Genomic DNA, 27,865 nt, shown 5'->3' with positions numbered 1-27,865 from the left:
TCTAGGTGGTGCCAGCTCACCGCATCACGTATCTATACACACACACGCGGGCGCTTATATATACTCACACCTACAGCGCTGAGCTCGCTCAGCTATAGAGATATACGGCGTCGTTGTCCGCGTCGCGATATCGTGCAGTTTGAAGCGGCATTTGGAGAATCTAGCCGGCAGCCGGCCGGCCGACCAATCGGAGAGCCGCGTTCGTTTTATGCCCATATATGGCAAGAGCCGAGCGTCGTGGCTGCTACGTAGTGGGAGAGCACAGCCGCAGGGGAAGCTATATAGACACTCGGAGCGCGCGAGGGGAAGCGAGACACGAGTGTATTATGCGCCGCGCGCGGACGAGTCCATGCCCCGGCGTTTCTCGTCTCCGCTGCAAATTTTTCACTCGATAACCTTTTTCCTTCGTGATCGGCTCGAAAATCGATGCTACGCCAAGTTGGGATCCTCGCGAAAATCCGCGAGCCCGATCTGACAGCGTAAAAATCGAGAAATAGCCACGAGGTCCTGGCTCGGCGAGAGAGAGACGGTTCCATAGGGCAAACCCACGAGTGCGAGAGAGAGAGAGAGAGAGAGAGAGAGCGACGGTGGACGAGTCCAAGGAGACTCTCGCCGGTGGTATAGCTATAGCTTCTCCCCCTCGCCCCCCCCCCCCACCTATGCGGTGAGAGCGCGGCGAGAGGATCCGGCGAGTCGCGCGCGAGCCAGTGTGCCGAGAGCCCCCGAGTACGTCAGCTTCAGCCGCCGTCTCGTCCTTCCTCATCTTCTCACGCCGTTATACACTAGCGAGCCGATATCGCTCTTCGAGTTCTACTTCTTCGCAGAAGGTAAGCCCGTGTGTCTCCTTCGAGGATTTTTCTCGCGATGTATACAATTTTTTCTCTCGACATTCGCCGACGAGCTTGATAAAACGTATACAGTCGCGACGTGGCAGGATGTCTGCGAGGGAGAGAAAACGCCGGCTTCGCCGCAGCCGCCATCATGGCAGGGCGTTGCTCTTGCACGCGTGGATGTAGCGCGGCGTATGCGACTTTTTCGACGACGTCCTCGTTTTTGGGACGAAGATTCGTATGGCCGTGTTGGTTTGGAATCGCGCGGTTGACGAGGATTTTTTCGATATTTTTCCGGAAAAGCGCCGGGGCGTATTTCGCACGGGTTTTCCGGTAACGCAGAGGAGGGCGCCGATGATTTGACAGTTGTGCGAGTTTCTTTTGTCCGTTTGTGCAACGCGCTGTATGCTGGGATGGAGCCGCCCGGGGAAATTTTATGGCCTGGTCGTTAAGAATTATCGGGGGAGTTTCGACATTGTTTTCGGTTTAAGCTGATTACGGCAGCTTTTATTGCTTGTATTGGATTATTCGATCGTTTTATCGCCGGTTATATGGACTTACGCTTGTGACTCGGGGCCGGATTTGAATTTTTGTAACGAGTTTCTCAATTATTTAACGCGTCGGTTCATTGCTGTTTAACATAGTTTTTATTTAAACGCGCCACACACACACACACGCACGCGGAGAACGCGCTAGGCCGTTTAGACTACTTAAGCTTCAACAATTAGAGATTAACCTAAAAATGACATTCTCAATTGACCCATGAAACTGTAAATAAAGCTAGCGTGCTTTCATTGTTAATATTATTTTAAAATTTTCAACATTTATTTTCGAGGTTATGTACGCCCATGCAATCAGCAGTTCGTATATTGATTTACAAATTTAAATCCTAGACGACAAAATTCACTGAGCCCTAATAATAATGCCTTGGCCGACAACAAACGCAATTCCCAGTATACAATCATTACACAGTCAAATTCTCCCGTGTCTGGCCATCTCACTACCGCGTTACCGTTGGCCGGCGAGATACTTATAGCAGGTTGTTGCGGCGTGTGCTCTGCAGAGATCAGGTGGTTTTCTTTCGCAGGTGGTCGCCGCCGACGTTGTCTATTATTAGACGCATAGCGTCTTCGCGTATATAACAGAACCACCGGAGAAAGAGAGAGAGAGAGAGTCGTTATACGCGCCGAGGAATGAAGCTTTCCGTTCGGGTTCCTGCTGCCGTAGCCTGATATATATAGCTATACACGCAGACGCACAGTGAGAGGAGTTTCACCCTTTTTTATATCGCGCTCGTTTTGCGCCGGCGAGCAGCTAATGAGGAAGCCAACGCGCTCGGCTGCATTCTTTCGAATATAATACGTGTACTCTGTATATATATATATATATTTTTTTTTTCGTTCCTTCGTATAACGCACGCGTTTAAAGATTGAATTTTTGAAGCACACGTAACGTGTTTACACGCTCGGACGAGTAATTGCGAGCGCCTCGTAATTAAAGAAAGATTAGATTGAGTCAGTCGGCGTAATGACGCGAGCTTATTAGGCCCCGGACGCAGAATGAGTTTGGAACGATTATAAGAGTGAAAATTTCGCTCTGTTGATTCTGTAGTACGCGCGTCATGCACTTTGCGTTTCGTTTCCTTCTTTTTTCAATGGACGTCGGAGCTGAAAAGGAATTTTTTGGGTTAGGTCGTAGGTGAGAGCGTGTACGTGCATCGCGTGCACTTTAAATAGTGCAGCTTAGAATGCCATGAAAGAGAGGGAGTGAGAGAGACTTCATTCATCCTTTCCTTGGCCGAGTTAATGAGTGCCGAGGGAGGGGATATGTGCACTCGCTGTTATAGCGGTGATCTCGCTAATAGGTTTTTACATTCGTGCCTGTTGTTAAATTTCGCTGTTTTAATTTGTATTATTTATCGATGCATTTTAACTCGAATTCAAACATTAAACAAATTTTTTTTGACACTCCGCCCAAGTAATGTGGGAAACGTGCACACTCCTCTCGCACCTGACTCAGAATTTCTCTGAGTTTGGAGAACAAATTTACATGCACTCGTGGTAATCGAAGAAAAACCTCATTTAAATTGCAAACAACGCGGAGAGCGGCTATTCTAATTCCGATTTCCTCTATTAAGCTGCGGCAGGAAATTTCCCACAGTGTACAGGCATTTATCCACGTGCTCGCCGGTGCATCAGCCCTTTACACTCGAGGAGATAGGAATGTCTTACGGGTGTGTGTTCGACGCAACGGGATGCGTCTTCGCTTTTTTTCGAGGAGTTTAACGGGATTGACATCGCTTGACGGTTAGGCGTTTGTTGGTAAACACATATAGGGTAGAATGTTTGTAGTTTTATTTTTGAACGTTACTCGTGCGGTCGACTATTTTTTTAACCTTCGATTGCGCGTGGATATGTCTATCGATTCGTTATCGGAGATTTTTCTTGTTATCTCAGGAATTCGAGAAAAGGTGAGCGTGATGATACGAAGCCTTGACTCGGTAATATTGATTTATTCGGTTTGTACAACTTTATGAATTACGTCAGAGTCGAAAGATGTTTGAATAGTCGAATTGAGTCACAGTTTTTGTGAAATTCGAATAATCATCCATACAAGTTCGAACTTCACAAAAATACTTACGCGTAATTAGCGACTTCTTTAATGCAACAATTTAGAGTCTTGGAACAGCAAACGCACGTCTGTTTCATTTAAAAACCAGAAGCCCGCGAAAATTCACTTCCGAAAACACTGTACAGCCTCGCGCGTGCGCACGCCTCCGGAAAAACACGTTCGCGAGAGTCGAGCGAAAAAAACACAGAAATTAGTCATCAATGACACACACATGTTTTACGTAAACGACAAACAGCTGATACCGCTGTTTTACATTCCTAAGATGAAAATGCAAATAATTCGGCCATTAACGAGCCCGGGTTACATAAATATCGGGGGCGCGATGAATTTGCGCTCCGCGCGATTTGATACCAAAATTAAATGCAATTGTTTAATTCAATGGCGAATTCTTCGGTAAATGATAAATTCCTTCATTCAAAAAGCCAAGCAAACATCTGAAAAAACCCGCTCCTCGCATGAAATCATCATCCTCGATAACGCATCGACAGCAGAAATCTGACGTCTACGTGTCACACACTCGCGCACGCGTCAAGTTCGAGGAAAAAGCATCAGCAGCAGCAGCCACCCTCGCGATAGGTTATGTTATCTCTCTCTCTCTCCTCGTCGCCGTCGCCGTCATCATCGCGAGCATATACTGTACCGGCCGGAGAGTAGGGGAATCAGCTCTTCCCCTACTACGGCGAGTTCTCTTCCATATATGGTAAAGAAAGCCAGGATTGGACGAGGGTTGGCTGCCCTTAGCTCGCGGTGGGGGAGAGCCGGGCGGCAGGAGGGGGCCGACCGCCGGCGCCTCGCGTATAACACCTCGCGGTTCGCCGGCCCGGCCGACATTCTCGCTGTGGTGCTCGACCAGTGCTGAGAGTAGTTGTTCGCTGTACATATTTTTTTTATACACTTACACAGACACACGTCGCGGCGTCTCTGCCTACCTTTTGTACTTTGTTATCTAAGAAGAGTAAGTTTCGAATTTTACTACTGGTGATTTTTTTTAAGGAGAGAGAAATAATCTACGGTTTTTTTATGGTGTGACAAAATTGTGTGGTCGTTTCAGTGACATAATACGAGAGAACCCGTACAATAGTATATATCTTGTGTGGGCAGCATCGAGTGCAAAGTGGGTGTGGAGAGAGATAGATAGAGAGAAACCACTTGCGGCGAGGCTTATTTGGTTGTGACACAGTGATTCCTCCTTTTGTGTATATACTTTCCTTTCTTTTTCCGCGAAACGGCAGCGGTGTTTCGGACTTTCGAATTCGAATATGGAAGGACGAGACGCCGCCGCCACCGCCACCGCCTTCGCCGTGAGTCAAGCGAGCTTCCATTTTCTACGCTACGGGCGTCTGTGCGCGAGGACTTCACCGCGCGCTGTGATTTTTCAAAAAAGTTTCATCAGTTTTTTCACGAATACAACACGATTCGCTCGTGACAGCCGTTTTTTTCTCTCTTTGACATTCAGTGAGTTTCCGTATTTACAGTGTCGTGGCATCGCGTTATGCTCCGGAATCTCGCCGGCCGCCTCTGTTCTCCGAAACGTTTAAAAATTCAAACCGCAGAACTCACGGCTCTAGTCAAGTCCAACTCGTAAAATCGGCTGACCCCATCTCTCTCTCTCTCTCTCTCTCTCTCTCTCTCTCTCTCTCTCTCTCCCCTGCCATAGAGCCTCTATTCCATCGTAAAAAATCGGTCTATTTCGTAGTATTACCTCTCCTTTGTCGGACTTCCGGCAAAAGAGAAGGATTTCTCTCCGCGCCGGCTATCGACCGTTGGACGCCGGGGTTGGGCGGGGCAGGGTGCGGTTTTGTGCCGCCGCCGCGAGCGACGCGCCTAGAAAGTTCCGAGACTCACCGCTTGGAGAGCCTCGTGGCGAATCTCTTCTCTCTCGCGCATCTGCAGAGCGTAATCCTTTCGTTTCTCTCGTGGGTATACCCTTGAAATTCGCACCGGCGGCTCTGCGGGAAAGGTATATCGAGAGGCGTCTTGTCGGCTGCCATTTTATGGTACGGGATATCACGTGACGTGGAGATGAGGTGACGGTTGCTCCGACGCCGGCCGCTTTTTTTTTTACTTTATCGTCGCGTGGAGTATTCGGCCATTATTTTCGCGTGGGTGGCGGTGATAAGGAACTTATCGGAGATTCATTTTTTTTTAAGAATCTGGGATAGGATCGATTGTAATTGCGTGAATCATCCGAAAGTATTGTAGGTCTTTTTGTTCTCTGAAGGAGATGCTGTTTCGATTTTTTTATTGGGAAAATACGCGCGTTTGGGAGACAGGATGATTTGATGAATCATGATTGTTGCAGTTGAAAAATTACTCAGCGAATATTTAATTTCTCATATTTCTTACTGATATATGGTCTATAAAGATTTATTGCAAACTTTGTCTCAAGTTAATTGCAGAGTAATCGAAAGCATTTATCGCGGCTGTTTGAGTTGCTGATAAGGAGCTTCTACCAGGCCGACGGTTCTTTATTTTAAACTTGCGTTAGTTATATACTGAGCAAACCAACGATGCTCCGCTTGAGTAATCTCGTATTCGATGACCCAATTTTTCACCTGCAAACCGAGCCTTGATCTTAAACGTGACTCGAAAATTCATCATGATAATAACGAACATATATACTAAAGTCTTGTTTTCTCTTCTGTTTACAGCTAAACCCACAAACTCACAATGTGCGACGACGAGGTTGCAGCGCTCGTAGTTGACAATGGCTCCGGTATGTGCAAGGCCGGATTCGCCGGTGACGACGCGCCCCGTGCCGTCTTCCCCTCGATCGTCGGCAGGCCCCGGCACCAGGGTGTCATGGTCGGTATGGGACAGAAGGACTCGTACGTCGGTGATGAGGCCCAGTCCAAGCGTGGTATCCTCACCCTGAAGTACCCGATCGAGCACGGTATCGTCACCAACTGGGACGACATGGAGAAGATCTGGCATCACACCTTCTACAACGAGCTGCGAGTTGCCCCCGAGGAGCACCCAGTCCTCCTGACCGAGGCTCCCCTCAACCCCAAGGCCAACCGTGAGAAGATGACCCAGATCATGTTCGAGACCTTCAACACGCCGGCCATGTACGTCGCCATCCAGGCCGTGCTCTCGCTCTACGCTTCCGGTCGTACCACCGGTATCGTCCTCGACAGCGGTGACGGTGTCTCTCACACCGTGCCCATCTACGAGGGATACGCCCTGCCCCACGCCATCCTTCGTCTCGACTTGGCCGGTCGTGACCTTACCGACTACCTCATGAAGATCCTCACCGAGAGAGGATACTCCTTCACCACCACCGCCGAACGTGAAATCGTTCGTGACATCAAGGAGAAGCTCTGCTACGTCGCCCTCGACTTCGAGCAGGAGATGGCCACCGCTGCCTCCTCGTCCTCGCTCGAGAAGAGCTACGAGCTTCCCGACGGACAGGTCATCACCATCGGCAACGAGCGCTTCCGTTGCCCCGAGGCTCTCTTCCAGCCTTCGTTCTTGGGTATGGAAGCCTGCGGTATCCACGAGACGACCTACAACTCCATTATGAAGTGCGATGTCGACATCCGTAAGGACCTCTACGCCAACACTGTGCTTTCCGGTGGTACCACCATGTACCCTGGCATCGCCGACAGGATGCAGAAGGAAATTACGGCTCTGGCCCCGTCCACCATGAAGATCAAGATCATCGCGCCGCCCGAGAGGAAATACTCCGTCTGGATCGGTGGTTCCATCCTCGCCTCGCTCTCGACCTTCCAGCAGATGTGGATCTCCAAGCAGGAGTACGACGAGTCCGGCCCGTCCATCGTCCACAGGAAGTGCTTCTAAGCTGCGACGCCGCTACCCGACACCCGAGCTCGGCGTTCCCACTCACACACGGAGAGAACACGCGAGACGAGAGAAAGAAAGAGAGAGGAGATATTGCAAGAGACACGAAGAGAGAGATTGCAGCGAAGCCAGCGCCTTTTTCGATCATCATCTTATCCCCTTTCGCATCCTCCCCCACACATCAACGTACACTCATACACAAAAATCACACATCCTTGCGTCATTACTGTCATTCCCCTTCCCCCTTTACCCGCTCCTTTCCAAAAAAAAAAAAAAAAAAAATCGGAGAGAGAGAAAAAGAGAGAGAGACACACACGAGGAGAAGAAGAAGAGGAGCCTCTGTCGAAGGCGTACCAATGCAGCACCATGCATTTTCGAAGCGCTGGCTGGCTCTCGAGTGTGGTCGAATCCTCCACGGCATCCCGGATGAGGAACAACCACACTGCGGCGTGTCGTCATCTCGAAGAAGCATCAGCAGCGGCAGCCGACGCAGAGGCGCATCATTCCTATTTCTTATACATTCGCTCCGTAATTGATAAACAAAAAACAACACTTTCGAACAAGCTGAGCAGCCGCTCGTTTTAGCTAGGAACCTCGCGTACGAGTTGTGTATTTAAACCAGCAGAAAGGAAAAAGAGGAAAAATGTGTAAACGATGGCCAAAAAAGGATTAAACAAAATAACATGCATACCTTTGAGTTAAACACAAACACTAAACACGAGCATTGTATAAGCTGCGTTTTCGATTCTTTGTACACGCGCGTTTGTTTGTTTGTTTTTTTAAGGAGAGAAATTTTTTAGCTTTTCTTTTTTTTTTGTTTTTCCGCGTCGTCGCGAGGGCGCAATCATTCCGGACAATTGGTCGGGGGGCGATCCCTCCCGGCCTCGTCGAGATCATTTCCTATTTTATACGGCTACAACACCGAGTTATCGATGAATATTAAGGAATAATGAAGATTGAAAAAAAAGAATAATAATGATTAAAAGGCGAAAACAGAGGGTAAGTGGAAACGAGGCTCCTACTCCAGACTTTTTTATTAATCGTATTCTCAAACTAATATGTAAGAAACAGAATATGCATGCATGATATGTGTAACCAGCTCAATATGAGATGAGAGAGAGGAGCCTCGTTTCCACTCGGACACTTGGAGTGTCCGTACCCCCGCAAGCGTAGCCAAAGTATTATAATTTATTCCCATTGTATTGTGCAAGACCACTCTCACGTACACACGACGTAAAGACTACTACTTTAGACTTATGGGATTATAAAAATAAAAATCTGAAAAACACGCATTGTATCTTGCTTCTTATGCTTATTGAAACAACGCTTTTCTTATAAGAAAAAAAAAACATACTTCTTCATTCACACGTAAAAGACTCTCTTTAACGTTATTCTCCCTTAATGATAATCCTTGATTTCTTTTTCTCTGTCTCGTTGAAAAATGTCGATACTTGCGGAAGATCGAAGACAAAAAAACTTTGTAATTCACGGGATAATTCATCTTTATATCGTTTGATAAATCAAGTCGTTAATTTTCATTTCCGTTACTTTTACCTTTCTGGTTAATTAAGATTTATTTTTCCATATTGATAATTATTATTATTGTCTCTCGTTTTCGAGGCACACACAACACACTTTGTAATAACTACATCCCCCTTTCATTTTGTCATTCATCTATTTGTAATTTATAAGACTCGCGGTTGAACGTACGATAGTTTTTATCTCTAAGGATGATATATATCGATTAGGTTTATACTTTCGATTCAATAAAAGTTATTTTCAATTAAAATACTTGGTTTTCTGTCTGCTACTTATATTCATATATTTTGTGCATTTTAAAAAGTTAAACTTAGCTTTACTTTGTGCCAATATTTTTCTTGCTCGTATATTTCGCAACTTTGCTTAATTTTATCAAGTCTCTCATTAGATACCATTCGAATCATGTTTTCTTGCAAATTTCGATAACGCGGATCCTTACCTTAATTTTGCAATAACGAGTCGATGAGATGGAGGAGATGCGTAAGTATTTTCCGCTGTTGCTGTGCTCGGCGGTGGCAAAGCTGGCATCAAAAGTAAAAACCGTTGCCTCGTGTCAGGAGAACATGAGAGCTGGACGTCGAGTGTCAACGAACTTTAGAAAGTATATGCTCAAGAAGAAGGAGAAAAAGGACTTCCCTTTGCTTTTACCTACTGCAGGAGAATTAGCTTTTTTATAAACAAATAAGAATTATTAAAATGATTTAGTAGAGTTCAAAACTGCCAAAAGATTACAAATCAGTTCATGAAATAAGTTAATTTTTTAATCCGTTTGACAATTTAAACGATTGCAATTGCTTATAAATTTGCACAAAGTTCCGATTGTTAAGAGAATCGCATTCATCTGAATAAATTATCAAGTAAATGCACATTATCATATAGATAAAAATTATACGCTTAAAATTTTTATTTATCAAACATTACTGACTAATAATCGAGTAATCCAAGAAAAGTTCCCATTATTCAGGCTAAAACAAAGAAAATAATCTCCAAAAGCCTAAGTAATGCATCAGCTCAAGCTCACATCACACACGTACGCAGATCAGCTGTTCGCTCTCTACAAGAGTGCATGCAACCTCCTGCATGCTCCTGATCTCCGGCTCCTATCGACAGATTTCGACACTCGCCGCGCAACTATGGTCGGAAAAGTATATACTCTCGGAAGCTCTCTGCGCGATAAACGACTTCTCGACTGGCTCTCGGCGCGTCGCGTTTAGTTCTCGCGAGAATCGTCTGTCGTTTCTCTCGTAAAAAAAAAAAAAAAACGTTCTTCGCACAAGACTCGTCGGATGATACGATTCTGGTCGTTTTTACTGCTGCAGCGGTTGGAAAATGCCCGAAATTAGCAGCGGCGAACAATACTCGACATGGGTAAGTTAATTCTAACGAGTTTTCCATTACACTTATGATTTTGAGGTTCACTGCCTCTGTGCAACACGTCACAGCGTATGTTAGCTTTTCTTTGTCTATTCCGACAGACAGACTTAGAACTGTTGCGACGACAATGGGGTTGATGGACCTTTTTGTTGTTGGGCTTTTGTTTATTCAAGTGGCGTCTTTTTTCTGGCCTTTCGCGATTGATATACGTATATAGAGAGGCGTCAGAGAAAATCCATGTATGCATAGGGCTATCGAACACTTTGTTCTTTTTTCTCTGCTCCACTATTGGCAGCTGTTGCTCATTATTCACTGACGTCTGCTCCGAAGTAGTTTTATATTATTGTTGGCTGTGACGAAGCCTGGAATAAACGCTTGAAGAGTTTGGTATCCTCGAAGTTTATCTTCTTCGAGAGACGATATAACCTTACTTTTTCGGTCGATCTGATAATGTATTTATTTATCTACGCTTCGGAGCGATTACAGCGTTTTTCCCGCTTGCAATGATATAATTTATTTGTTTAACCGTGGGGTGAACTTGTCGATTGTCAGCGTTATCTGTGGAATCTTGAGAATTGAGGAGAATATGCCAGGTAATCAGCTGTTTTTTGTATACAACAAGTGACAAGTATACAAGGAGCTTCAAGGATCTGTCAAATTCTATCATACTGAAATATTATAAGAGATTACGACGAAAAATTGTCAAAAAAAATATATATATAATCAACAATTTTCTTACAACAATTTTTAATTTTGAAGGTGGGACTAGTCTACGTATTCAACCTAATCGTTGGTACTGGAGCTCTAGCGCTCCCAGCTGTCTTCAGTCGAGCAGGATGGCTCCTTGGGTCAGGAGTGGTTTTGATCCTGGCATTCATAAGGTTAGCGCTGAATATTTTATTTTAAAATAATTATGTTATGGTCACTCAATACACTTAATTTTACAGCTTCATTACGGTGACATTCGTTATAGAAGCTATAGCTTCTGCAAATGCCATAATGACGTGGAGGAAGATTCAACAACGTAAAAGAGTAGGTCTCATCCAAGACTCGGCCTTCACTGGACCAGAGTTGGAGGTTTCTATACTTTGACTCGATGCAAACCCAGCTTTATTTTGTTTCTTTTGTTGTTTTGCTTAATTTTTAAGTTACTCCAGTTTTTTCGCTCCCACAACCTAGCATCTGGAGTTACGTAGAAATGTTCTTTTGGTATGTCTTACTCATACATACTTAAAATTTTCAGGCAATGCAAGCTATTGGTGAGTCTGGGCTCTCCAATTCAGACTCTGAAGATACACCTCTAGTGACTCCAGCCCCAAGATCTCCAGAGCGTGCTGGTTCAACGTACCGATACTACGTTATTACCGAAAAAATTGAGATGGGCGAAATGGCCTCTATATTCTTTAGTAAAATGGGAGTGACGCTATTCTATATTTGCCTTGCCGTTTATCTCTATGGTGATTTGAGTATTTATGGAACGGCTATCGCTAAATCTGTAACCGACGTCGCCTGCACGTATTTACCAGTTAATTACACATGTAATGAAACTATTCCTGATTCTGAACTCTGCTGGCAATCCTATGGTCTCAATCGAATGGATGCATACAGATTATTTTTGGTAAATAATTTGTTTTTCTGAGATTCACGAATGCTTTATTTATACCACGATATAGAGTAATTATTTAAACATACTTTTTTCAATTAATTTTCAGACATTATTTGTCATGTTCCTGGGTCCATTCGCCTTCTTCAATGTTCAAAAAACAAAATACTTGCAATTGTTGACGTCTGCTATGAGATGGATGGCTTTTATGATAATGATTATCTATGCTATAAGAAAGTTGATAGTTGATGGTCCGGAAGGAAAACCACGAGAATCCAATTTTTCTGGTAATATTTAAAACCAAAAGATGTATTTATTCATATTATATTGTATTACAAGCAACATTTTTTTCTACAGAACTGCCTGGACTGTTTGGTGTATGTGTTTACTCCTTTATGTGCCATCATTCCTTACCTGCCCTGGTAGCACCAATTTCAGACAAATCCAAGCTCAATAAGTCGTTGAGCTTCGACTTTATACTGATCTCCTTTTTCTACCTTTTACTAGCTCTCACAGGTGCTTTTGCCTTTGAGCAATTAGACGACCTTTATACCCTCGATTTTGGTCCTAGAAACTGTTCATACGGAGAGAACTTTTTCATAGTCATTATCCAGTACTTCCTTGCTCTGTTTCCTGTGTTCACACTCAGCACCAGTTTCCCTATAATTGCCATAACTCTCAGGAATAATCTGCAGTCCTTGTTCCTAAAAGAAGGTGAAACTTACAATTTGTGTCTACGTAAGCTTTTATTCCCAGTGATGGCAGTATTTCCTCCATATTTGATAGCGATGAGCACAAAGAATCTTTCTGTATTGGTGAGCATAACAGGTTCGTATGCAGGTACTGGAATCCAGTATTTGATACCCATCTTCTTAGTTTATAATGCGAGGAAGCAGACTGCCGAAATTATCGGGCAGGGTGTGATTAATAAATTCGCCAGTCCGTTTGCAAGCACTCGATGGATTATCTTTATTTTTGTCTGGGCCGTTGTTTGCATGATGCTCGTATCTCTTAACTTCATTAAAAAGCATCTATCAGCTAGCTTGGAAAATTTTTGGTAAAGTAGAAATTAATAGAACAGGATTAAGAGCTATGACAAAAATTGTAATAGGGTTTTTCTATTGAATTGTCACAATAATTACACAAGAATTTTACGATACAAGCAGATGATGACATATCTAAGTGTTGGTTTGTACCAATTAGATAAGAAAAATATATATTTATGAGTCTGTTCTATATAATTACAATTTTTGTCATTCTTGTTACAACGCACAGACGAAAAATAGTTTACTTTTACTGTGATAGGAGATACAGTGAGAAGATTGAAAAACTAAGACTAGATCCTTCGGGAGATACGAGGGTATGTAAGAAAAAGGGGCGTTCTATGCCTTGCAACAAGGCAAATCTATAATTGTTAATTTTTGTCAAACATCTAAAAAAACATCACGCTTGCGCGTAATGTCACCGACAATAAACTACATAAAGTCTTAAAAGTGGCTTTAAGTGGGCCAAATCGTATATTCAAAACGTATACGTCATTCTTGATTTTTTATTTGTAAGAGTAATGTGAATTATTGTATTATTTATCTCCATTGAAGTGTAACAAATGGACTGTGTATAATATTAGACGTTGCATTAAGGAATCATGTCTTAAAGTTCTATCTGATCTGAGAGCAGAACTGAAATTGCGCAAAAAGTAGGAGAGATACAAATTTACTTGATTATGATAACTAAAGCAGTTATATACTAATTAGAACATTTATTGATTGTTTAAAAAAAGTGAAATATATTTAAAGATGTAAAAATTTCTTAAGAAAAGTGTAATATCAGAGGGAATCAACTTCAACTCCTACATTAAGTTATGATTTCGATGAGGTCGATTCGATGCTTAATAAAATATGAAATTAAAAAAATTATATTTGTTCAATACAATCAAAAATGTATACTAAGGAATTTTTTCATCCTTAATTACTGTGAATGTAATGATTTACCTGCTGTAAATTGCCTGATAAGTTAATGCGAGTATAATTATTATTGAGAGGAAATACCGAAATTTCATATAACATTTTTCGAAACTTAATAAGTCTGATATGGCTATTGTATACCTAGAATATTTATCTTTAATTATACTCTTTTTTAATTGACGTACTATGTCGCATTGTAGTAAATTTAAATTTAAATAATCTTTACCGAATGGTAAAGAGATTACGTTTCCATAATGTTTTTAAAGTATGATAATTTTTTAATTTACTTATATTGTTCCTTATGTTTGTTTGTTATTTTTATATGCTATTTATATGAATACATTCCGTATTCACTTTACATTAATTTAATCTTCTGATGAATTTAAAATTCTCGAACTAGAATCTCATCTGTTTAATCAATGCTAAAATTAAAAAGAAAAGTATAAGTAAATTTGTGAAATGCCCATGCCCAAAATCAATGTCGAACAGTGTGATTACGTTTGCTGTAAACGTACATAAGTAAACCCATTCGAGATTGCGTATTTAGAATAAAGCGTGTATTTTCGAACAACGAAAGTATCTAATATTTAGCGAGAAGTGTATATTGTTATAAAAGGAAAAAAAAATGAAAAAACAATAAATCTTTTTGACTGAATCACTGGTGTATTTTCTTTTAATGTATTATATTCCATCTTACAATTGATATAGACTCAAAAGCGTTCACAGATCTTAACACGAATAGACTTCTTTTCAAATACTCCAACAAGACAAGGTAGCACAGTAAAATTTCCAATAAGCTCCTTCTGCTCGATACATTACTTTTTACATTATCAAACCGATTCAAACCTTTGAATTAATTAAAAAACACAAACATATCGTAGGACAACAATAAATTGGTATTATTGTATCATTTGAGCAGAAGGTCCGATATTTTCACATTTATCACAAACAGTCGCTCGTGCGGTGAGCCCAAAATAATATGACGACACAATGTGTGATGATAACTGATGTTGGTCGATATATAATATAACGTCGAGAATTTGAAATATCTTATTCGCTAGAATCTTTGTCTTTGCTTATCGCTTAAAATACAAACACTCACAAGAAGAAAAATATTTATTCGCATACAATGCACATGCGAAGTAATTTAAGTGTGCAATGAACGAAGCTATTTACAATCTAAGCGGAGTGAGCGTCGATGAAAGAACGAAGTGTATAAATCATATGGATATAATTCACGCGATGAATAGAGGAAAAGGCAAACAAAAGAGGTACTCGAAGCGCGACTTACATCGAGTCGTTGCAATTATTTTACAGCGTTTCACAGCTGCCGTCTTGCAGTAGCAAAAATATTTTACCTCTTTTTGCTCCGTTTCGTGGTGTTGTGCCTTGAACAATTGACGAATCAACTGGAACTGAAATTCCTTTTTATTTTACGCTTTCTTTTAGTCATTCTTACACTTCGCATGATAGATTACAGTAGTTTGATTATTCATATGTGGTAGCTTGTTTTTAAGATTGGCACTTTCGACCTTAATTAATAAAATACTTTTGTTACGTACGATGTTTATTGATTGGGTTTATGTAAATTTTTATGAATTTAATGCGATCATGAGCCAAGTTTGCAAAATTAAAAAAGCGTAACAAAAATCATTAAGGTGTGACTTAAAAGCAGATAGAAGAATTGTATGCCCCATTCAAACGAGAAAGTTAAACGTTTATACTCTGGTGTGTGTATGATCATTTTATTTACTTTTTTGTTTGACATCAGTCTTATCTTGTACTACTAATCGTCTTCTCTTTTTTTAAATCGTTATTAATCTTAGTACCTAATACTTCTCGGTCATTTTCTTTTACGTACTTGTAGGAGATATTTTTGTTTTGATACGCTAAGTTCCTGCCGATGCACCATATTCGCGCATCTCTTTTATTGGCCACCTCGATAATTTCCCCAAATAGAACGTCAAGTTGGTTTTAAAAAAAATCACTAAGGTGACTCAATCTTTTCAAACTTACTCTTAAAAATTACTTTATTTACATTAAAATATCTACGTTAAGCCTGAGAAAACTAAACTCTTGTGTAATATGTGTGTAGGTCTGAAGTGATTTTACGCATGTCTTATTATTCTTAGGCAATTTTAAACTTATCTTAGCCGATGCAGTGCGTTTGTTTCTCGTAATTTATTACCCTCTAATTTTTAGTTTTCTTCGCCTCTTCGCTCTATATATTTACAAAATTCGTGAATTCACTTGAACACATAAGAAACACTTTGTAATTTTCTTTTAGTGCTTTGTAACCGTTGAAAGTTTTCTTTTTTTTTTAACTTTTTTCGCGGTTTGTGATGTATTTTGAAACCAGTGCGATAATAGTGGTAAATAACTTTGAACGTATGTATATATTCAGTCGCCGTAATACCGCCGAGGAATACAACGAGATTTTTAGGTATACTTCATCGAGCTTGTTGGCACTCTATTTTAGCCTCCTTCAAAGAGGAATAACCGTTTAATGGCAAAGTAAACTTTGCTAAATTTGTTTAACAATCAGACTACAATTTGTATACATATAAATATCTGGTCAATTTCAATCCGTATATAATACAATGCTCTAATCCTAAATTTGTTCTAACTCGTCGAGTGATTCTTACACCTGCTGATTATGTTTACTTTGGTCTTTTCCAATAAAAGTAGGCAACGTTTCAATAATTTTCTTTACTCTATCAATAAAACCAAACCTTTCGATCCATTTTTTGAATACGAATTATTAAACGGTTATTCCCGTTTCTCCTCCATAACTCACAGATACGCACGATTATGATCATATCAGTTTTGTGAAGCCAATATTTAAAAAATGTCTACGATAATAAAGTTTCGACGATCCCTACAGAATCTCCAGATATGATTTTCACAAAATTCAATTCACTCCATCGCGTTTCTCGAGTAATTCTCGGCATGCGGACACTTCTCGTCCTCGTGTCCGACGCACTCGATCACCGGGTCGTGCGAACTGTCCCACATCCCGGGTCCGCACTGTTTGCACAGACCAGCCAGTGTGCAGGGAAGCCTGTCCAGCAGGCGGAAGTGATGCAGTAGACCGCGAGCTTTGCGCAGGATCACAGTGCCGTCCATGTACATGGCTAGCGAGCTGAAGTGGAGCAACATCTCGTCGGTGCGCAGGTCTTGGGCTACCACGTCGTCCGCGTAGACGCACATTATGGCCAGGCAGAGGAACAGGTGAAAGTGATCGGTCAGGTAGTTGACCCAGCAGGCTTCCCACATCGTCAGGGCTACGTCCATCGGGAACTCGCGCTTTAGGCAGCTGTTTGTTCAGAAAATCAAGATTATCTTGAAATTGTACTGTAAAAAATAGTTATATCAGCTCGAAAATGAAAGGAGAATCTCACAGAAGTATCCATCGATGGCAGAACAGGAGTTCGAGTGCATCCGCGTGCTTCTCGAGGTGCGCGTAAAAGCTGGGCACCATGATCCTGAGCAGCTCACGGAGGTAGCAGAGGTTCCGGTCCATGTCGACGTCCGTTGGGGTACAGACCGCGACCGATCGCTGCATTAGCCCGGCGAAGCACCAGAAGGCCTCTTGTTCGTCGTTCAGTTCTGCCAGTAACGGCGACAGCAGATCCGACATGCCTTGAGTGTAGCCGAGACACGCGTTGTACACCGCGTAGTTCAAGAGGATGTTTCTGAAATCAATCGAAAGGATCAAGTCATAAATAATTTTCATAGCTCTTTAGAGCGCTATATAAGTTCAACCCACTTCATGACCTCGATGTTCGGATTATCCTCGCCAGCGTAATAAGGATTACCCCGATCCGTCCTGACCACGTCTTTCTCGACAATGCAAACGACGTTCCTCCAGAACTTATCCGCCTCCTCGGGGTTCATCGTCTCCCTACGCCTCTTGATCTCCTCGTACTCCTGCCTCCTTATCGCGTCGATCTGCTCGCGATCGTCGTAGGTGCTTTGGTACGAATAGCAGTGAAGTAGGAACGGCCAGACGAGCTTTCGAAGCGCCGGCTCGAGACCTCCGAAGAATATTCCTTTGCGTAACGCCAAGTCATCCTCGACCTGGCCACGTTCGTTCAGTAGATCCTTCCAGGCTAATGAAGTGATCATCGGGACCTGGCCTTCCTCCGGATGAAGCTCGTCGCGGGTCACTTCGGGACGACATACCATGAAGTGCCTGGAGGAAAAAATTGACCGATCGTTAGATAGTATAAGAGAATTGCGACGCTTGCAGCAGCCTGGTACTCGTGCGCAAAGTTACGAGTCGTTATTACCAGAAAGACTTTTGAATAATTTGTTGCAAAAGGTCTACTTAACCTGTAAGGCAAACTCTCCTCGGTATCGACATTCAAATTAGGATTGAGCAGCTGATGCCACTGGTGGAGCGTAGCCGCGAGCCTGTCGAGTCCACCGTGATGAAAGTGCAGGATCTTGTACTGACTTTCACGACTGGCTACAACCAGCTGTCCAGAGGTGCACTCGGGATCGGCGAAAAATAGTCGCAGCGAACGCATCTGTCCCAGATCGACGGAGAAACGCCTACAGCGATGCGCTCGGCGAACCGCAACGGGCGAGGCCGTCGCGCTTTCCGGAAAGGCCAGGTTGTGCTGCAGCGCCAGCAGCTCCGGAGTCCGCATCCACGTTGGGATTTCTTCTGAAACCAAAGTCTACTTATTAAACGACGATTCAAAATAAACAAACTCTCCCATCCACTCACCATCGTTCGTGATAACGATGGAGAGGCTGCAGGTCGACGTGAGCGACATGCTCCGACTCTTGACGCTTATGTCGTCTCCGTCCTTGACTCTGTCCTTGACCCCGTTGACCTCCTCGCTTCTGGAGTCTGTGGAATCCGACCTGATGAACTGTATACTAGTCGGTTGGCTTCTCCTGGCGCAGTCGGAGGTCGGCTCCTTGGCGATGCTACCGACGCCGCCGTTTCTCTCGATCGAAAGCTCTTTCGGACTGGCGTCGCCGTTGCTCGCCGCCGGCTGACATGCTATGGGCGGAGGAGCTTTCGTTCCGCCTGAGCAGACTCGCTCGCAGTCTCTGCAGTTAACCGGCTCCTTCGCCTCCAGGCAGCCGTCCAGCTTGTCCGGGATTTTCCTTTTTCCTGCGATCGATCAGCGAATTACAAATCGACGCTTCTAGAGCTTTTCGAGAAAAATACTAACCAGGCTCCTCGAGCTGCGGCTCGTTCTCCTTGGCGGTTCCCAGTCTCCTGGATTTTTCCAACGTACTGGGGTGTTTCCTGAGGGTACTGTTGGGTATCCAGCTGAGGTGCAGAGTCGGCGTTCCCGTCGGCTTGTCGAGCTTGCAGGTGACGGTCATGTAACCCGGATGATGAACCACGTCGCACTGCTGGCGCAGCAACGTCGGCGGGTGCACGCACACGTTGTTCTTGCAGAATAGCGTCTCGCCGTCCTGGAAATATGTCGATCTTCGGATATAGCTATGCTATTTTACACGGGCATGAATAGGCCAACAAAATTTCACGCACCTGATACATGGCCCTGAGACTGTCCTGGCAGCTCTCCCCGAGGATGTAGCTGCTGGCCTTCTTTAGTATACTCGGCAGCGGCATAGCGCAGAAGCTCAACTCGCAGCGCGTCTCTCGCGCCACTAAGGCGCCCTTGTGCAGACCGCTACTACCCCCGCTGATGCCTGCACCACCGAAGCCGCAACTGTCTTGCTGATGTTTTGCCATCGTTCACGATAATCCATGTCCTTGCGCGCGCGCGCGCGCTTTCTCTGCTACCTGCGCTTTTCCTATTTTCAAGAAGGAAGAAATTATTTTCAATATTTTTTTTGTTTATTATTGGTAAATTTTAGTGTTATCGAAGCGATTGTAATTAAAAGACAATTTTTCTATAGATTTTCAATGCTGACCGTTTCCACTGCGACTGTACAAGAATAGCACTGCTAGCATATCTCGTTACGTAACAGCTGAATGTCTATAGATACGAACAAAAGCTTTGTGTATTTTCACTCTGAATTCCAACCGACTGTAAAACAGAGACCCCATCTCCCTTTCACTCCGTTCGAAGCCCACCAACTTCGCGAACTGGATATATATATATATATATATATATATATATAGTCGATTAAAACTCTAGCCGACGTCGTTCGGAAGACTCTGACTATCGCGGGGTCAACTCTCTCCGCTACTGTTTCCGCTATTACCACCGCTGCGATGATGATTGCGCGATCGATGACGCTCATCCCTGCAAACGTCATTTGGCGTAATAACAATATATACGCTTATAATGGCGTGGCGCCAGAAGCTTTTCACAGATCTTTAGCGATCGCGTCGTCTGACCGATCCCGGAACGTTACTACTTGTTTTTGTTTTTTTCTATAAACTCTTCCAGAACATTCAAAAGTACTCGAACATCTTGACGATGGCGACGATGCCCCACTCTCAGCCAACATCATTGTCGAAAAAGAATAGAATAAAAAAATAATCCACTTCAAACGACCAAGTCCGCGCACGAACTGAAGGAAGCGCGCGTGGAAAGAGAGGGGAAAAAAAAATAAAGAAATACCGATTCCGCATCGCCTTATCGCCGGCCCAATTAGCCCCGATCCATAAGTTTATTACACGGCTGTACTCACACACACACACACATGGCTGGCCTACTTCCAGGTTGTGCTCGCATGCGAGATTTCAGTGTATGTTTCGTTCCTTAGCTTTCGTACCTATACATACATACAATATGGCTTATTCGAGGGCGTCAGTCGCAGACGATAGACTAGTTCCTGTCTGGCTGTGTATATAACGTATACTTGTACTTGCAGGCTTTTATCGAGTTACGCGCGGCGGATGTGATTTTTGGGAAGACCAGTGCGTGTGTATGATCCGCGATATTTCTTATTTTATTTTGGAAATATTTTTACACACTATAAATGATGTTCTAATTGAGTTTAAATCGCCGTCAGTTTTATTTACAAAGCATCACCCAGCATAAAAATAAAAGTATACTGGCCAAGTCGGCCGTAAAAACCGTGAAAAACGAGGAGGGAGCCGTAAAAAAAAAGTCAGTACATGTATAGATAAACACGGACGCGGTGTAAACTTTCTTAAAAACCCAACTCCCTCTCAGCTCACACACACACACACATACACACACACGCGGGCCTAACGCGGCGCGCAAGTAGATATCCGGCTCGACGTTGAGGGATTTCGTCGTTTCCTCTGCACCCTCTCCGCAAGCTGCACCTATCCTCGTGTTATATATTTATATTCTATCGACTAGCGCAGCAGCAGCAGCTACGGCCGTATAAGCTTCGGATATCTCTTTTTCGAACGTGTCTGCTGGTGCACGCGCGCGAGATCCAGTTCACCCGGTGCGCTTGCGAACATACCGCCTGGAAAATTCAGAGCCGATGCGGCATCGCCGTTTTATTGTCCGAGTAAAAATAAAATCGACCCTTGTATCTCGCTGCTTTTACGGGATTGCGCATAACTTTATCAATCCTGTATTTATTTTCATCGATGGGGTCGAGCTTGGGTTTCGATTGAAAATTTTCCAACAACAGCCTCAAATTTCAATAAAGCTCTCTATAGTAAGCGAAAGCTCCGAAAATTCATATTCGCGCGACTCCCAGGCGCGCGAAAATAAGTCCCAGCGCGGTAATAATCAGCATTTATTCCCTTCCAAATTGACGTTCTTACACGCGGACCCTCCGGAATAACGCTCTCAAGGCTTTCGCCAGATATAGCTATATAAGCGACGCCGGAAAACGATAGCTGAGCACGTATAGTCGCTTCGCAGTAGATAATAACGCCGTATAAACACACACATACACACGCGCGCGCGCGCGCGTATCGAATTTACGGCGTCGAGCTTTTTTTCCCGCGAGCGACGGCTCAAAATTTAGCGTGGGTGGTATTTTCTTTTTGTTTGCATAAGGGGGAGGGGGATGACGCGTGGATGTAGGTTATATATATATATATATATATATATGAGAATTTACATAGGAGGGGTTGGCAGTGCTGCAGTGGAAATTAGCATATAGCCAGTATTCTATGCTGAATGAATTAGAAAACGGAGCATTTTAATCGACAGAATAGGAAATCCTCCGCGTAATCCCAGCGATGCCGTTACGACAAGCGCAAGCTATATACACCACATATAACTAATACTCTTTCGCGCTGCATGAAATTACAGAGCCGATGTGCTGTCAGCCGACAGTAACGAAACCTGACGTTAAATCAATTTCGCCTTGTTCGAAGCGATTTTATGTAAGCACAACAACAACAACGGCAACATAAGGTTACCTATATACATAAACAAGGAAAGCTTCATCGCATCAAAACGAACCTCGACGATCCACATAATCCTCGAGGATCTCGTTACTCCACCCTATAATACTGCAATACGACGAAGACAACGACAACAACAACAACACTACACCACACTGGAGTTTACACAGAGAGAACAGAGTCTGTCTCGGGAGATCAATACATTCGGCCCCCTGCGAACGCGACGGACGGCGAATCGCGACTGCCGTGTTCTACTCTACTACTGTAATACTCGCCGCTGCGCTTCTCTTTCTCTCCTCTATAAGTATATATACATTATACGCTCTGCGCTTCGACTCTGCGTGGACTTATTGATCGGCCGTGTGTATATATATATATATATATATATATATATATATATATATATATATATATATATATATATATATATATATATATATATATAGTCTGCCAACGCCAGGAACTTACGCGGTTATTCGACTTTTCGCGCGCTACCCTCTCGCTTGCCGTATAAGTTAATTTTTTTATTGCTAATGCGACATTTTCGCGCTGAACATTTAAACTTAAAGTGTTCGTAAGTCGCGTCGAGGAATTTAAATGAGCTTGTGCGCATTCTTACGTTAGTTATATATATATATATACTCCTTTGTTGAAGAAATTTGAAATGTTTGTTTGCGCGAAACAAGCTATAGATGTATAAATTTAGCCTAAAACGTTCTCGAACGTATATGTACAACATTGACTGGTAAAGGTTAAAACGTATACTTTCTCGGATACTTTCTTAGATGACCGATCGCGTTCTACTTAAGCTGAACGACACATCGAAGCGATGTACTTTCTTTCGATCGATAGATTTTCCGGCTGATCACTTTATTAAATCTGGATTAATGCCGGATTATTCAAATGTACGTTTGAATTTTGGAAGTTTTCCGATGAAGCTTTCTATGTTTACTCGACCAAATCATACTGCAGCTCATTCGCATTGATGTCTACTACCTATATATACAAGACATTATTCGAGTCACATCGAAGTGCACTTCGCCATTTCCCCCAACCATCAATCGTTTCGGAATTTGCGCGCATTCCGCGAATACCCGCGAGATAATAAACGTCGAGCGTTTTATATCGATGAATTGAATAATTCAAAAGACGCTGTCAGGCGAGATCCTTATATCGAGAAGCAACAAGTTGCCGAGCGTAGAGAAAAAAAAAAAGAAAATAATTTTTACCAATAAAACTTATTTTGAAACGAGCAAAATTCCATCCTTTTAAAAGACTTCAAAACGCAAGGGCGATGACGACAAGGTCGAGCGTGGAACGAAATATTAAATAAGGCCAAAGTCGATAAGGGAGTACGGGAATTATCCGTCGTTCGCTTATAAGTAGAGCAAATGTCCAACGTGTCCCACAGATAGCGATAGTTTTAGGTGTAAACCAGCTGCAATTTCTCACGCTGCTAGATTGGCTTTCACCGCCACGTTTCTCGGCTTTCTCAAGGGGTATGTAACGCAGCATGATTAGTTTGACAATTTATTTGGGCGAGTTTGAATAATTTCATTTGAAAAATAAGAAGATGTAAAAGTGTGAATAATTGAGTAATTGTATGATAAAGAGAGAGAGAGAGACATCTATTTATAATAAATTATTTAATGATTTATTTGAAAAACCTATAGTGTTGATTTTTGTGTTGTAATTTATAAAATTACTCCCTTTTTTCAATTGAAGTCTCATTCAATTGTTAGAAAATCTATAACGCTATCTAAATGAAAAAAATTTGACAGCACAACTACTTGTCAATGAGAAAAGTCTATATACAACGCGTTCACTCGCCTTGGCTCAGTGATCATCCACTTCGACCATGATCTTGTGATCGTTCGCCAGGGCCATCCCCGACTTCGGTCCCCTCTTGATATACGTAATCGTAGAGTAAGCCGAGAAGTGGAAATCCTCTTGCAAGTACCCGTTGACCAGCAGGTACCCGACGACGGCTTCGCCAATCTCTCTGGGAAACTTTGGCGTAGGAACACTGGCTACTCTCAAACTGGCGGCTCCTTTATTGTACCAAGCGTCTAAGAGCTTGAGAGGAGTAAGTCTCTGCTCGCTTTGCACAGCCTTCTGCATGATTTGGTAGAGGTGTCTGCAGGAAGGACCTATGTCCATTTCCTTCTTCTTCTTAGCTTTCTTGCAGTGATCGCACATCTCCTTGCAGTCGCTTTTCGCCCAGGTTTCCTCGAAATGCGTAGCTATGAGGCTTCTCCTGCAGGAGCTTTGATCGAGACAGTAGTTCAGAATTTTGTACAAGTTCTGCAGTCCCACTTTGTCCTGGAATACCATAGTGCTGAGCTTGAATACGTCCATGAGACGATACAGTAAGATGCAGTAGGATTTTTCTCCGTCTCGACCAGCTCTGCCGCTCTCCTGGTACAAGTTCTCCATGGACTTGGACAGGCAGTGATGGATGACGAAGCGGACGTCGGGTTTGTCGATACCCAAACCGAAGGCTATCGTTGCTACTACGGCTTGGTACTCGCCGGAAAACCATTTGGAGTAGACCTTGGTGCGGTACTCGGGCTCCAACATCGCGTGGTAGCAGCCGATTCGTAGACCGCGAGCGCGGAGGTCTGTGGTCAGTTGCTCGGATTCTTTGATCGTTGTCGTGTAGATTATGCCGGATTTACCTTCGAATCTGGAAGAATTTCGATTATGTAAAATGTGCTGTTGATAAATTTTATTTCTTGGCAGAAGAGTTGAATTTTGAATGGCTTACCTGTTTTTTAAGAGGCTTACTATCATCTCCAGGCATGCCTCTTTGTCCGATGGCTTTCTTCGAACCTCATAAAAGAGATTAGGTCTATTAAAGGATGCTCTAAGTACTAGACAACCCTGAATGTCCAGCATTTTTTGAACATCAACGATGATTTTGGCTGGAGCTGTGGCAGTGAGACCGAGAAGAGGAACATCAGGAAACATGGACTTCAGAATTCCTAGGAATTTGTAATCAGGCCTGAAATCATGGCCCCACTGACTGCAGCAGTGGACTTCGTCAATAGCGAAGCGATCCAGTCTTTTCATCTCAAAAGCTTTCTGGAGTTTACTCATAAATCTGTTTGACTTTGCCATGTACTCTGGTGTCACATAAACCAGTTTTAGATCTGATTTATTGTCAACTAATCCCGTCATTATAGCTTTTACATCTTCTTTTGGAGCTTTGGCACTTAGCATCTTGGCATTCACTTTCAATTTGTGCAAACCATTGAGCTGGTCTTCCATCAAGGCAACCAGAGGTGACACAACTATTGTCACACCTTTACCTATCACAGCAGGCAGTTGATAGCACAAACTCTTTCCACCGCCGGTCGGCATGATCAGAATCACATCTTCGTTTGACATGGAGGCATTCATAGTCTGCAGTTGCAAGGGCCTGAGCTCTTTAATTTTGAAGACATCTGTCAGTGCTTTCTTAAGATTCTTTGACCAAGGGAATTTTTCCAAGTCCCAGTTTTTCTTTGATAGGTTGAAACTCTTTTTTAGAAGAGCGTTATCTTTTAGTTTTTGCTTACGATCTAGCAGGACTTTCTTGCGGTCTTCCAACTTCTGTTGTTCTGTTTCTATCTGCCTTAATTCATAGTCAATTGCTGCTATTTCATCCTCTTCAGTGACTGTAATAATAATGAAGAAATGTTTAAAGAATTATCATCACTAAAAGTGAAAAACTTTTTTTTTTAATAGTGCGTTTAGAGTAGAGTCAAACTCTATGTATATCTTTGATTTAAATGCCAAAATATTTCACCTTTGTACTCCTCATCATCGATGACGACGACGTCCTTGGAACTTCCCGCAGACATCTTAATCAGATTCACAGCACATTCATCACATAAAAATAGACTTTACTAATAACTAATCTAGTCTTACAAAAGTACAAATCGGCGTGTTTACATTTTTCTTAGGTTAGAGTTCTCCACCGCCACACCATATATTCCAAAATATATATAGGTATATAGGTACTTGACTATAACTTATCAGCTGATTGTAGTGCAAGAGAACCGGCAGCGGTATTTTTCGGCATCAGTGCGGCTCCGAAGTAAGCTAAGTTTCACAAAACAATGATTATTGCATTTGTTTATTGACGAATCAACCTCTTTAAAATTTCCTTTCCGGTCCTACTCTTTAGTATATTTATTTTTCGCAATCCTCAAAATCATGCTGAAAACCACTCTCTCACTCTGCTCGTCGCGACTAAAAGCTGGGCTGTGCAATGTTTACTTTAATGGTACAGGCAATCTTTCTTGTTCTGAGCAATAACTTTATCTAGTTTTTTGCTTCTTTTGTAGCGTCTTTTAACTAAATATAATATAGTGTTTGAATTGTTAATATAAGGCTGCGATTTGATTGCAGCAAAACACATTCCAATATCAAGGATCAGAAGACTTATCCACAGTTCTTGCGTTTCTGTAGATCATAACAGGATGAAGGTCGAGATTCTTCCTGCTCTTAAGGATAATTATATGTATCTGGTAAGTTATATGTATTTTCTCAACAAAAAATTAAGAACAACTTGGTGTGAATCAATTAACTTCATTTTCTATACTCTTTTAGATCATAGATGAAGATACTCAAGAAGCAGCTATCGTTGACCCAGTGAGTCCAGACCAAGTACTAGCTGCAGTCAAAGAGAATAACTGCAAACTGACCAAGATACTGACAACGCATCATCACTGGGACCACGCAGGTGGAAATAAGTGCTTGAGTTGTTCAGTACCTGATGTACAAGTCTACGGAGGAGATGATAGAATTGATGCATTGACTTGTAAAGTTGGACATGGCAGCGTTATCAACTTGGGAAATTTGAAAATTGAATGTCTTCATACACCCTGCCATACCCGTGGACATATCTGTTATTATGTAACTAAAGATTGTGCTGAGCCAGCTGTTTTTACTGGTAACGAGATAAATGCTCTTTTAAAATTAATTTTCACGTAGAAGAAATCATGTAATTTCTTTTTTTTGTTTAAATTACAGGTGACACTTTATTCAGTGGAGGCTGTGGAAGATTCTTTGAAGGAACAGCTGAACAGATGAACAAAGCTCTTAATGAAATTTTAGCTAAGCTTCCAGATCAGACGGTATATACTAATATTTGCACTACTTTGATAGATATCAATGTCAGTATTCCAATATATTGAATGAGTATTTTAATATTTTAGAAAGTTTACTGTGGCCATGAATACACTATAAATAATCTGAAATATGGACGCCAAGTGGAACCAAATAATCAAGCACTAGTAGAAAAATTGGAATGGGCTTGCTGTCGCCGTAAGAACAATCTTCCAACTGTACCAAGTACAATTGGAGAAGAGAAATTGTTTAATCCATTCATGAGAGTTTGTGAGCCTACTGTTAAGGCACATACTCAGAAGTGTGATCCAATTGATGTAATGGCTTCCTTAAGATCAGAAAAAGACAATTTTAAATGTTAAATCTGAATCAAGAACGGTTTTTTAAAATATTTTTTATTATTATTAAATTCTTTTGTAGCTTAAAGCAATATACAGAAAAAGGTAATAAGTATGCAAGCTTTATATAATTATGAAAATTACGGAGAATGTAACGTTTACGTTCAATAAAAATCAAATTTATTTATATTTCAAATTTCTTTTTATCAGCGCAGTATCCGCGGGAAATTTAAACACAATCATCAATCATGCTTGCACAGACGAATATATAAGATCATTAGAAAATATCAGAATCATCCAATCGCCAATGTCCATCATAATGTATCATGTAGATGCAAAATATCGCATCGCAATAGTGAAAGAAAATAGTCACAAGTTCAATTTTA

At 42.3% G+C, this 27,865-nt stretch overlaps 5 protein-coding genes across 14 annotated transcripts in view; 3 read left to right on the top strand and 2 right to left on the bottom strand.

The window, feature by feature from the left end:
• Positions 1-9,051, top strand: part of Arp1 (actin related protein 1) — a 36,028-nt gene extending 26,977 nt beyond the window's left edge. The window contains exons 1-2 of one of the 3 annotated variants that reach the window (NM_001163719.1): positions 719-827; positions 6,113-9,051. In NM_001163719.1, coding sequence (NP_001157191.1) covers positions 6,132-7,262 — 1,131 coding nt within the window. In that variant the 5' untranslated portion in view covers positions 719-827; positions 6,113-6,131 and the 3' untranslated portion in view covers positions 7,263-9,051. Of the gene's footprint in view, positions 1-718; positions 828-4,305; positions 4,417-6,112 lie in introns of those variants that run through there. The other 2 variants (NM_001163720.1, XM_032597710.1) reach the window with 2 other exon arrangements.
• Positions 9,052-9,888: 837 nt separating this feature from the next.
• On the top strand, positions 9,889-14,386 carry LOC100118257 (transmembrane protein 104 homolog). Of its 2 annotated transcripts, none has more exons than XM_008212090.4 (6): positions 9,889-10,169; positions 10,935-11,056; positions 11,123-11,207; positions 11,419-11,793; positions 11,888-12,065; positions 12,136-14,386. In XM_008212090.4, the coding sequence occupies exons 1-6, from the start codon at positions 10,131-10,133 to the stop codon at positions 12,837-12,839; spliced, it is 1,503 nt and encodes a 500-aa protein (XP_008210312.1). In that variant the 5' UTR covers positions 9,889-10,130; the 3' UTR covers positions 12,840-14,386. The 2 variants fall into 2 exon arrangements, with proteins under 2 accessions (XP_008210312.1, XP_001602275.1); XM_001602225.5 differs by having other exon boundaries at positions 9,920-10,169; positions 11,123-11,252.
• LOC100118222 (TBC1 domain family member 16) lies at positions 14,384-22,292 on the bottom strand. 4 transcript variants are annotated; one of them, XM_016984142.3, is made up of 8 exons: positions 22,085-22,292; positions 19,261-19,529; positions 18,935-19,184; positions 18,478-18,873; positions 18,078-18,414; positions 17,512-17,937; positions 17,144-17,437; positions 14,384-17,058 (listed from the first exon to the last, which is right to left on the bottom strand). In XM_016984142.3, exons 2-8 carry the CDS (start codon positions 19,465-19,467, stop codon positions 16,659-16,661), a joined length of 2,310 nt encoding a protein of 769 aa, XP_016839631.1. In that variant the 5' UTR covers positions 19,468-19,529; positions 22,085-22,292; the 3' UTR covers positions 14,384-16,658. The 4 variants fall into 4 exon arrangements, with proteins under 4 accessions (XP_016839631.1, XP_016839632.1, XP_032454018.1 ...); XM_016984143.3 differs by having other exon boundaries at positions 18,078-18,411; XM_032598127.1 differs by lacking the exon at positions 22,085-22,292 and adding an exon at positions 19,650-19,984 and having other exon boundaries at positions 18,078-18,411.
• On the bottom strand, positions 19,421-25,976 carry recQ1 (RecQ protein 1). Of its 2 annotated transcripts, XM_008212055.3 has the most exons (4): positions 25,817-25,976; positions 24,794-25,685; positions 23,857-24,712; positions 19,421-19,529 (listed from the first exon to the last, which is right to left on the bottom strand). In XM_008212055.3, the coding sequence occupies exons 1-3, from the start codon at positions 25,869-25,871 to the stop codon at positions 23,863-23,865; spliced, it is 1,797 nt and encodes a 598-aa protein (XP_008210277.1). In that variant the 5' UTR covers positions 25,872-25,976; the 3' UTR covers positions 19,421-19,529; positions 23,857-23,862. The 2 variants fall into 2 exon arrangements, with proteins under 2 accessions (XP_008210277.1, NP_001154966.1); NM_001161494.1 differs by lacking the exon at positions 19,421-19,529 and having other exon boundaries at positions 23,658-24,712.
• LOC100118152 (hydroxyacylglutathione hydrolase, mitochondrial) lies at positions 23,448-27,799 on the top strand. Of its 3 annotated transcripts, none has more exons than XM_008212082.3 (6): positions 23,448-23,525; positions 25,974-26,107; positions 26,422-26,540; positions 26,623-26,965; positions 27,046-27,149; positions 27,231-27,668. In XM_008212082.3, exons 3-6 carry the CDS (start codon positions 26,493-26,495, stop codon positions 27,501-27,503), a joined length of 768 nt encoding a protein of 255 aa, XP_008210304.1. In that variant the 5' UTR covers positions 23,448-23,525; positions 25,974-26,107; positions 26,422-26,492; the 3' UTR covers positions 27,504-27,668. The 3 variants fall into 3 exon arrangements, 2 of the variants coding, with proteins under 2 accessions (XP_008210304.1, XP_001602195.1); XR_004227168.2 differs by lacking the exon at positions 23,448-23,525 and adding an exon at positions 27,690-27,799 and having other exon boundaries at positions 26,072-26,296; positions 27,231-27,584; XM_001602145.6 differs by lacking the exon at positions 23,448-23,525 and having other exon boundaries at positions 26,050-26,296.
• Positions 27,800-27,865: the final 66 nt, after the last annotated feature.

The sequence above is a fragment of the Nasonia vitripennis genome, chromosome 3, assembly GCF_009193385.2.
Source record: "Nasonia vitripennis strain AsymCx chromosome 3, Nvit_psr_1.1, whole genome shotgun sequence".
Lineage (NCBI taxonomy): Eukaryota > Metazoa > Arthropoda > Insecta > Hymenoptera > Pteromalidae > Nasonia > Nasonia vitripennis.
Note: the sequence above shows the minus strand (reverse complement) of the source record. Positions and strands in the feature narration are given on the sequence as shown.

Excerpts from the sequence above, each read along its gene's own strand:
- LOC100118257 (XM_001602225.5), top strand. The coding sequence starts at position 10,131 with ATGCCCGAAATTAGCAGCGGCGAACAATACTCGACATGG. Across the intron at positions 11,253-11,418 it reads TCACTGGACCAGAGTTGGAG|GCAATGCAAGCTATTGGTGA; the intron begins GTTTCTATACTT and ends TAAAATTTTCAG. Across the intron at positions 12,066-12,135 it reads ACGAGAATCCAATTTTTCTG|AACTGCCTGGACTGTTTGGT; the intron begins GTAATATTTAAA and ends TTTTTTCTACAG.
- LOC100118222 (XM_016984142.3), bottom strand. The coding sequence starts at position 19,467 with ATGGCAAAACATCAGCAAGACAGTTGCGGCTTCGGTGGTGCAGGCATC. Across the intron at positions 18,874-18,934 it reads GCCGCAGCTCGAGGAGCCTG|GAAAAAGGAAAATCCCGGAC; the intron begins GTTAGTATTTTT and ends GATCGATCGCAG. Across the intron at positions 17,938-18,077 it reads GAGGAGAGTTTGCCTTACAG|GCACTTCATGGTATGTCGTC; the intron begins GTTAAGTAGACC and ends TTTTTCCTCCAG.
- recQ1 (XM_008212055.3), bottom strand. The coding sequence starts at position 25,871 with ATGTCTGCGGGAAGTTCCAAGGACGTCGTCGTCATCGATGATGAGGAG. Across the intron at positions 25,686-25,816 it reads CGATGATGAGGAGTACAAAG|TCACTGAAGAGGATGAAATA; the intron begins GTGAAATATTTT and ends TTATTATTACAG. Across the intron at positions 24,713-24,793 it reads GTAAGCCTCTTAAAAAACAG|ATTCGAAGGTAAATCCGGCA; the intron begins GTAAGCCATTCA and ends AAATTCTTCCAG.
- LOC100118152 (XM_001602145.6), top strand. The coding sequence starts at position 26,227 with ATGCTGAAAACCACTCTCTCACTCTGCTCGTCGCGACTAAAAGCTGGG. Across the intron at positions 26,966-27,045 it reads TGAGCCAGCTGTTTTTACTG|GTGACACTTTATTCAGTGGA; the intron begins GTAACGAGATAA and ends TTTAAATTACAG. Across the intron at positions 27,150-27,230 it reads CTAAGCTTCCAGATCAGACG|AAAGTTTACTGTGGCCATGA; the intron begins GTATATACTAAT and ends TTAATATTTTAG.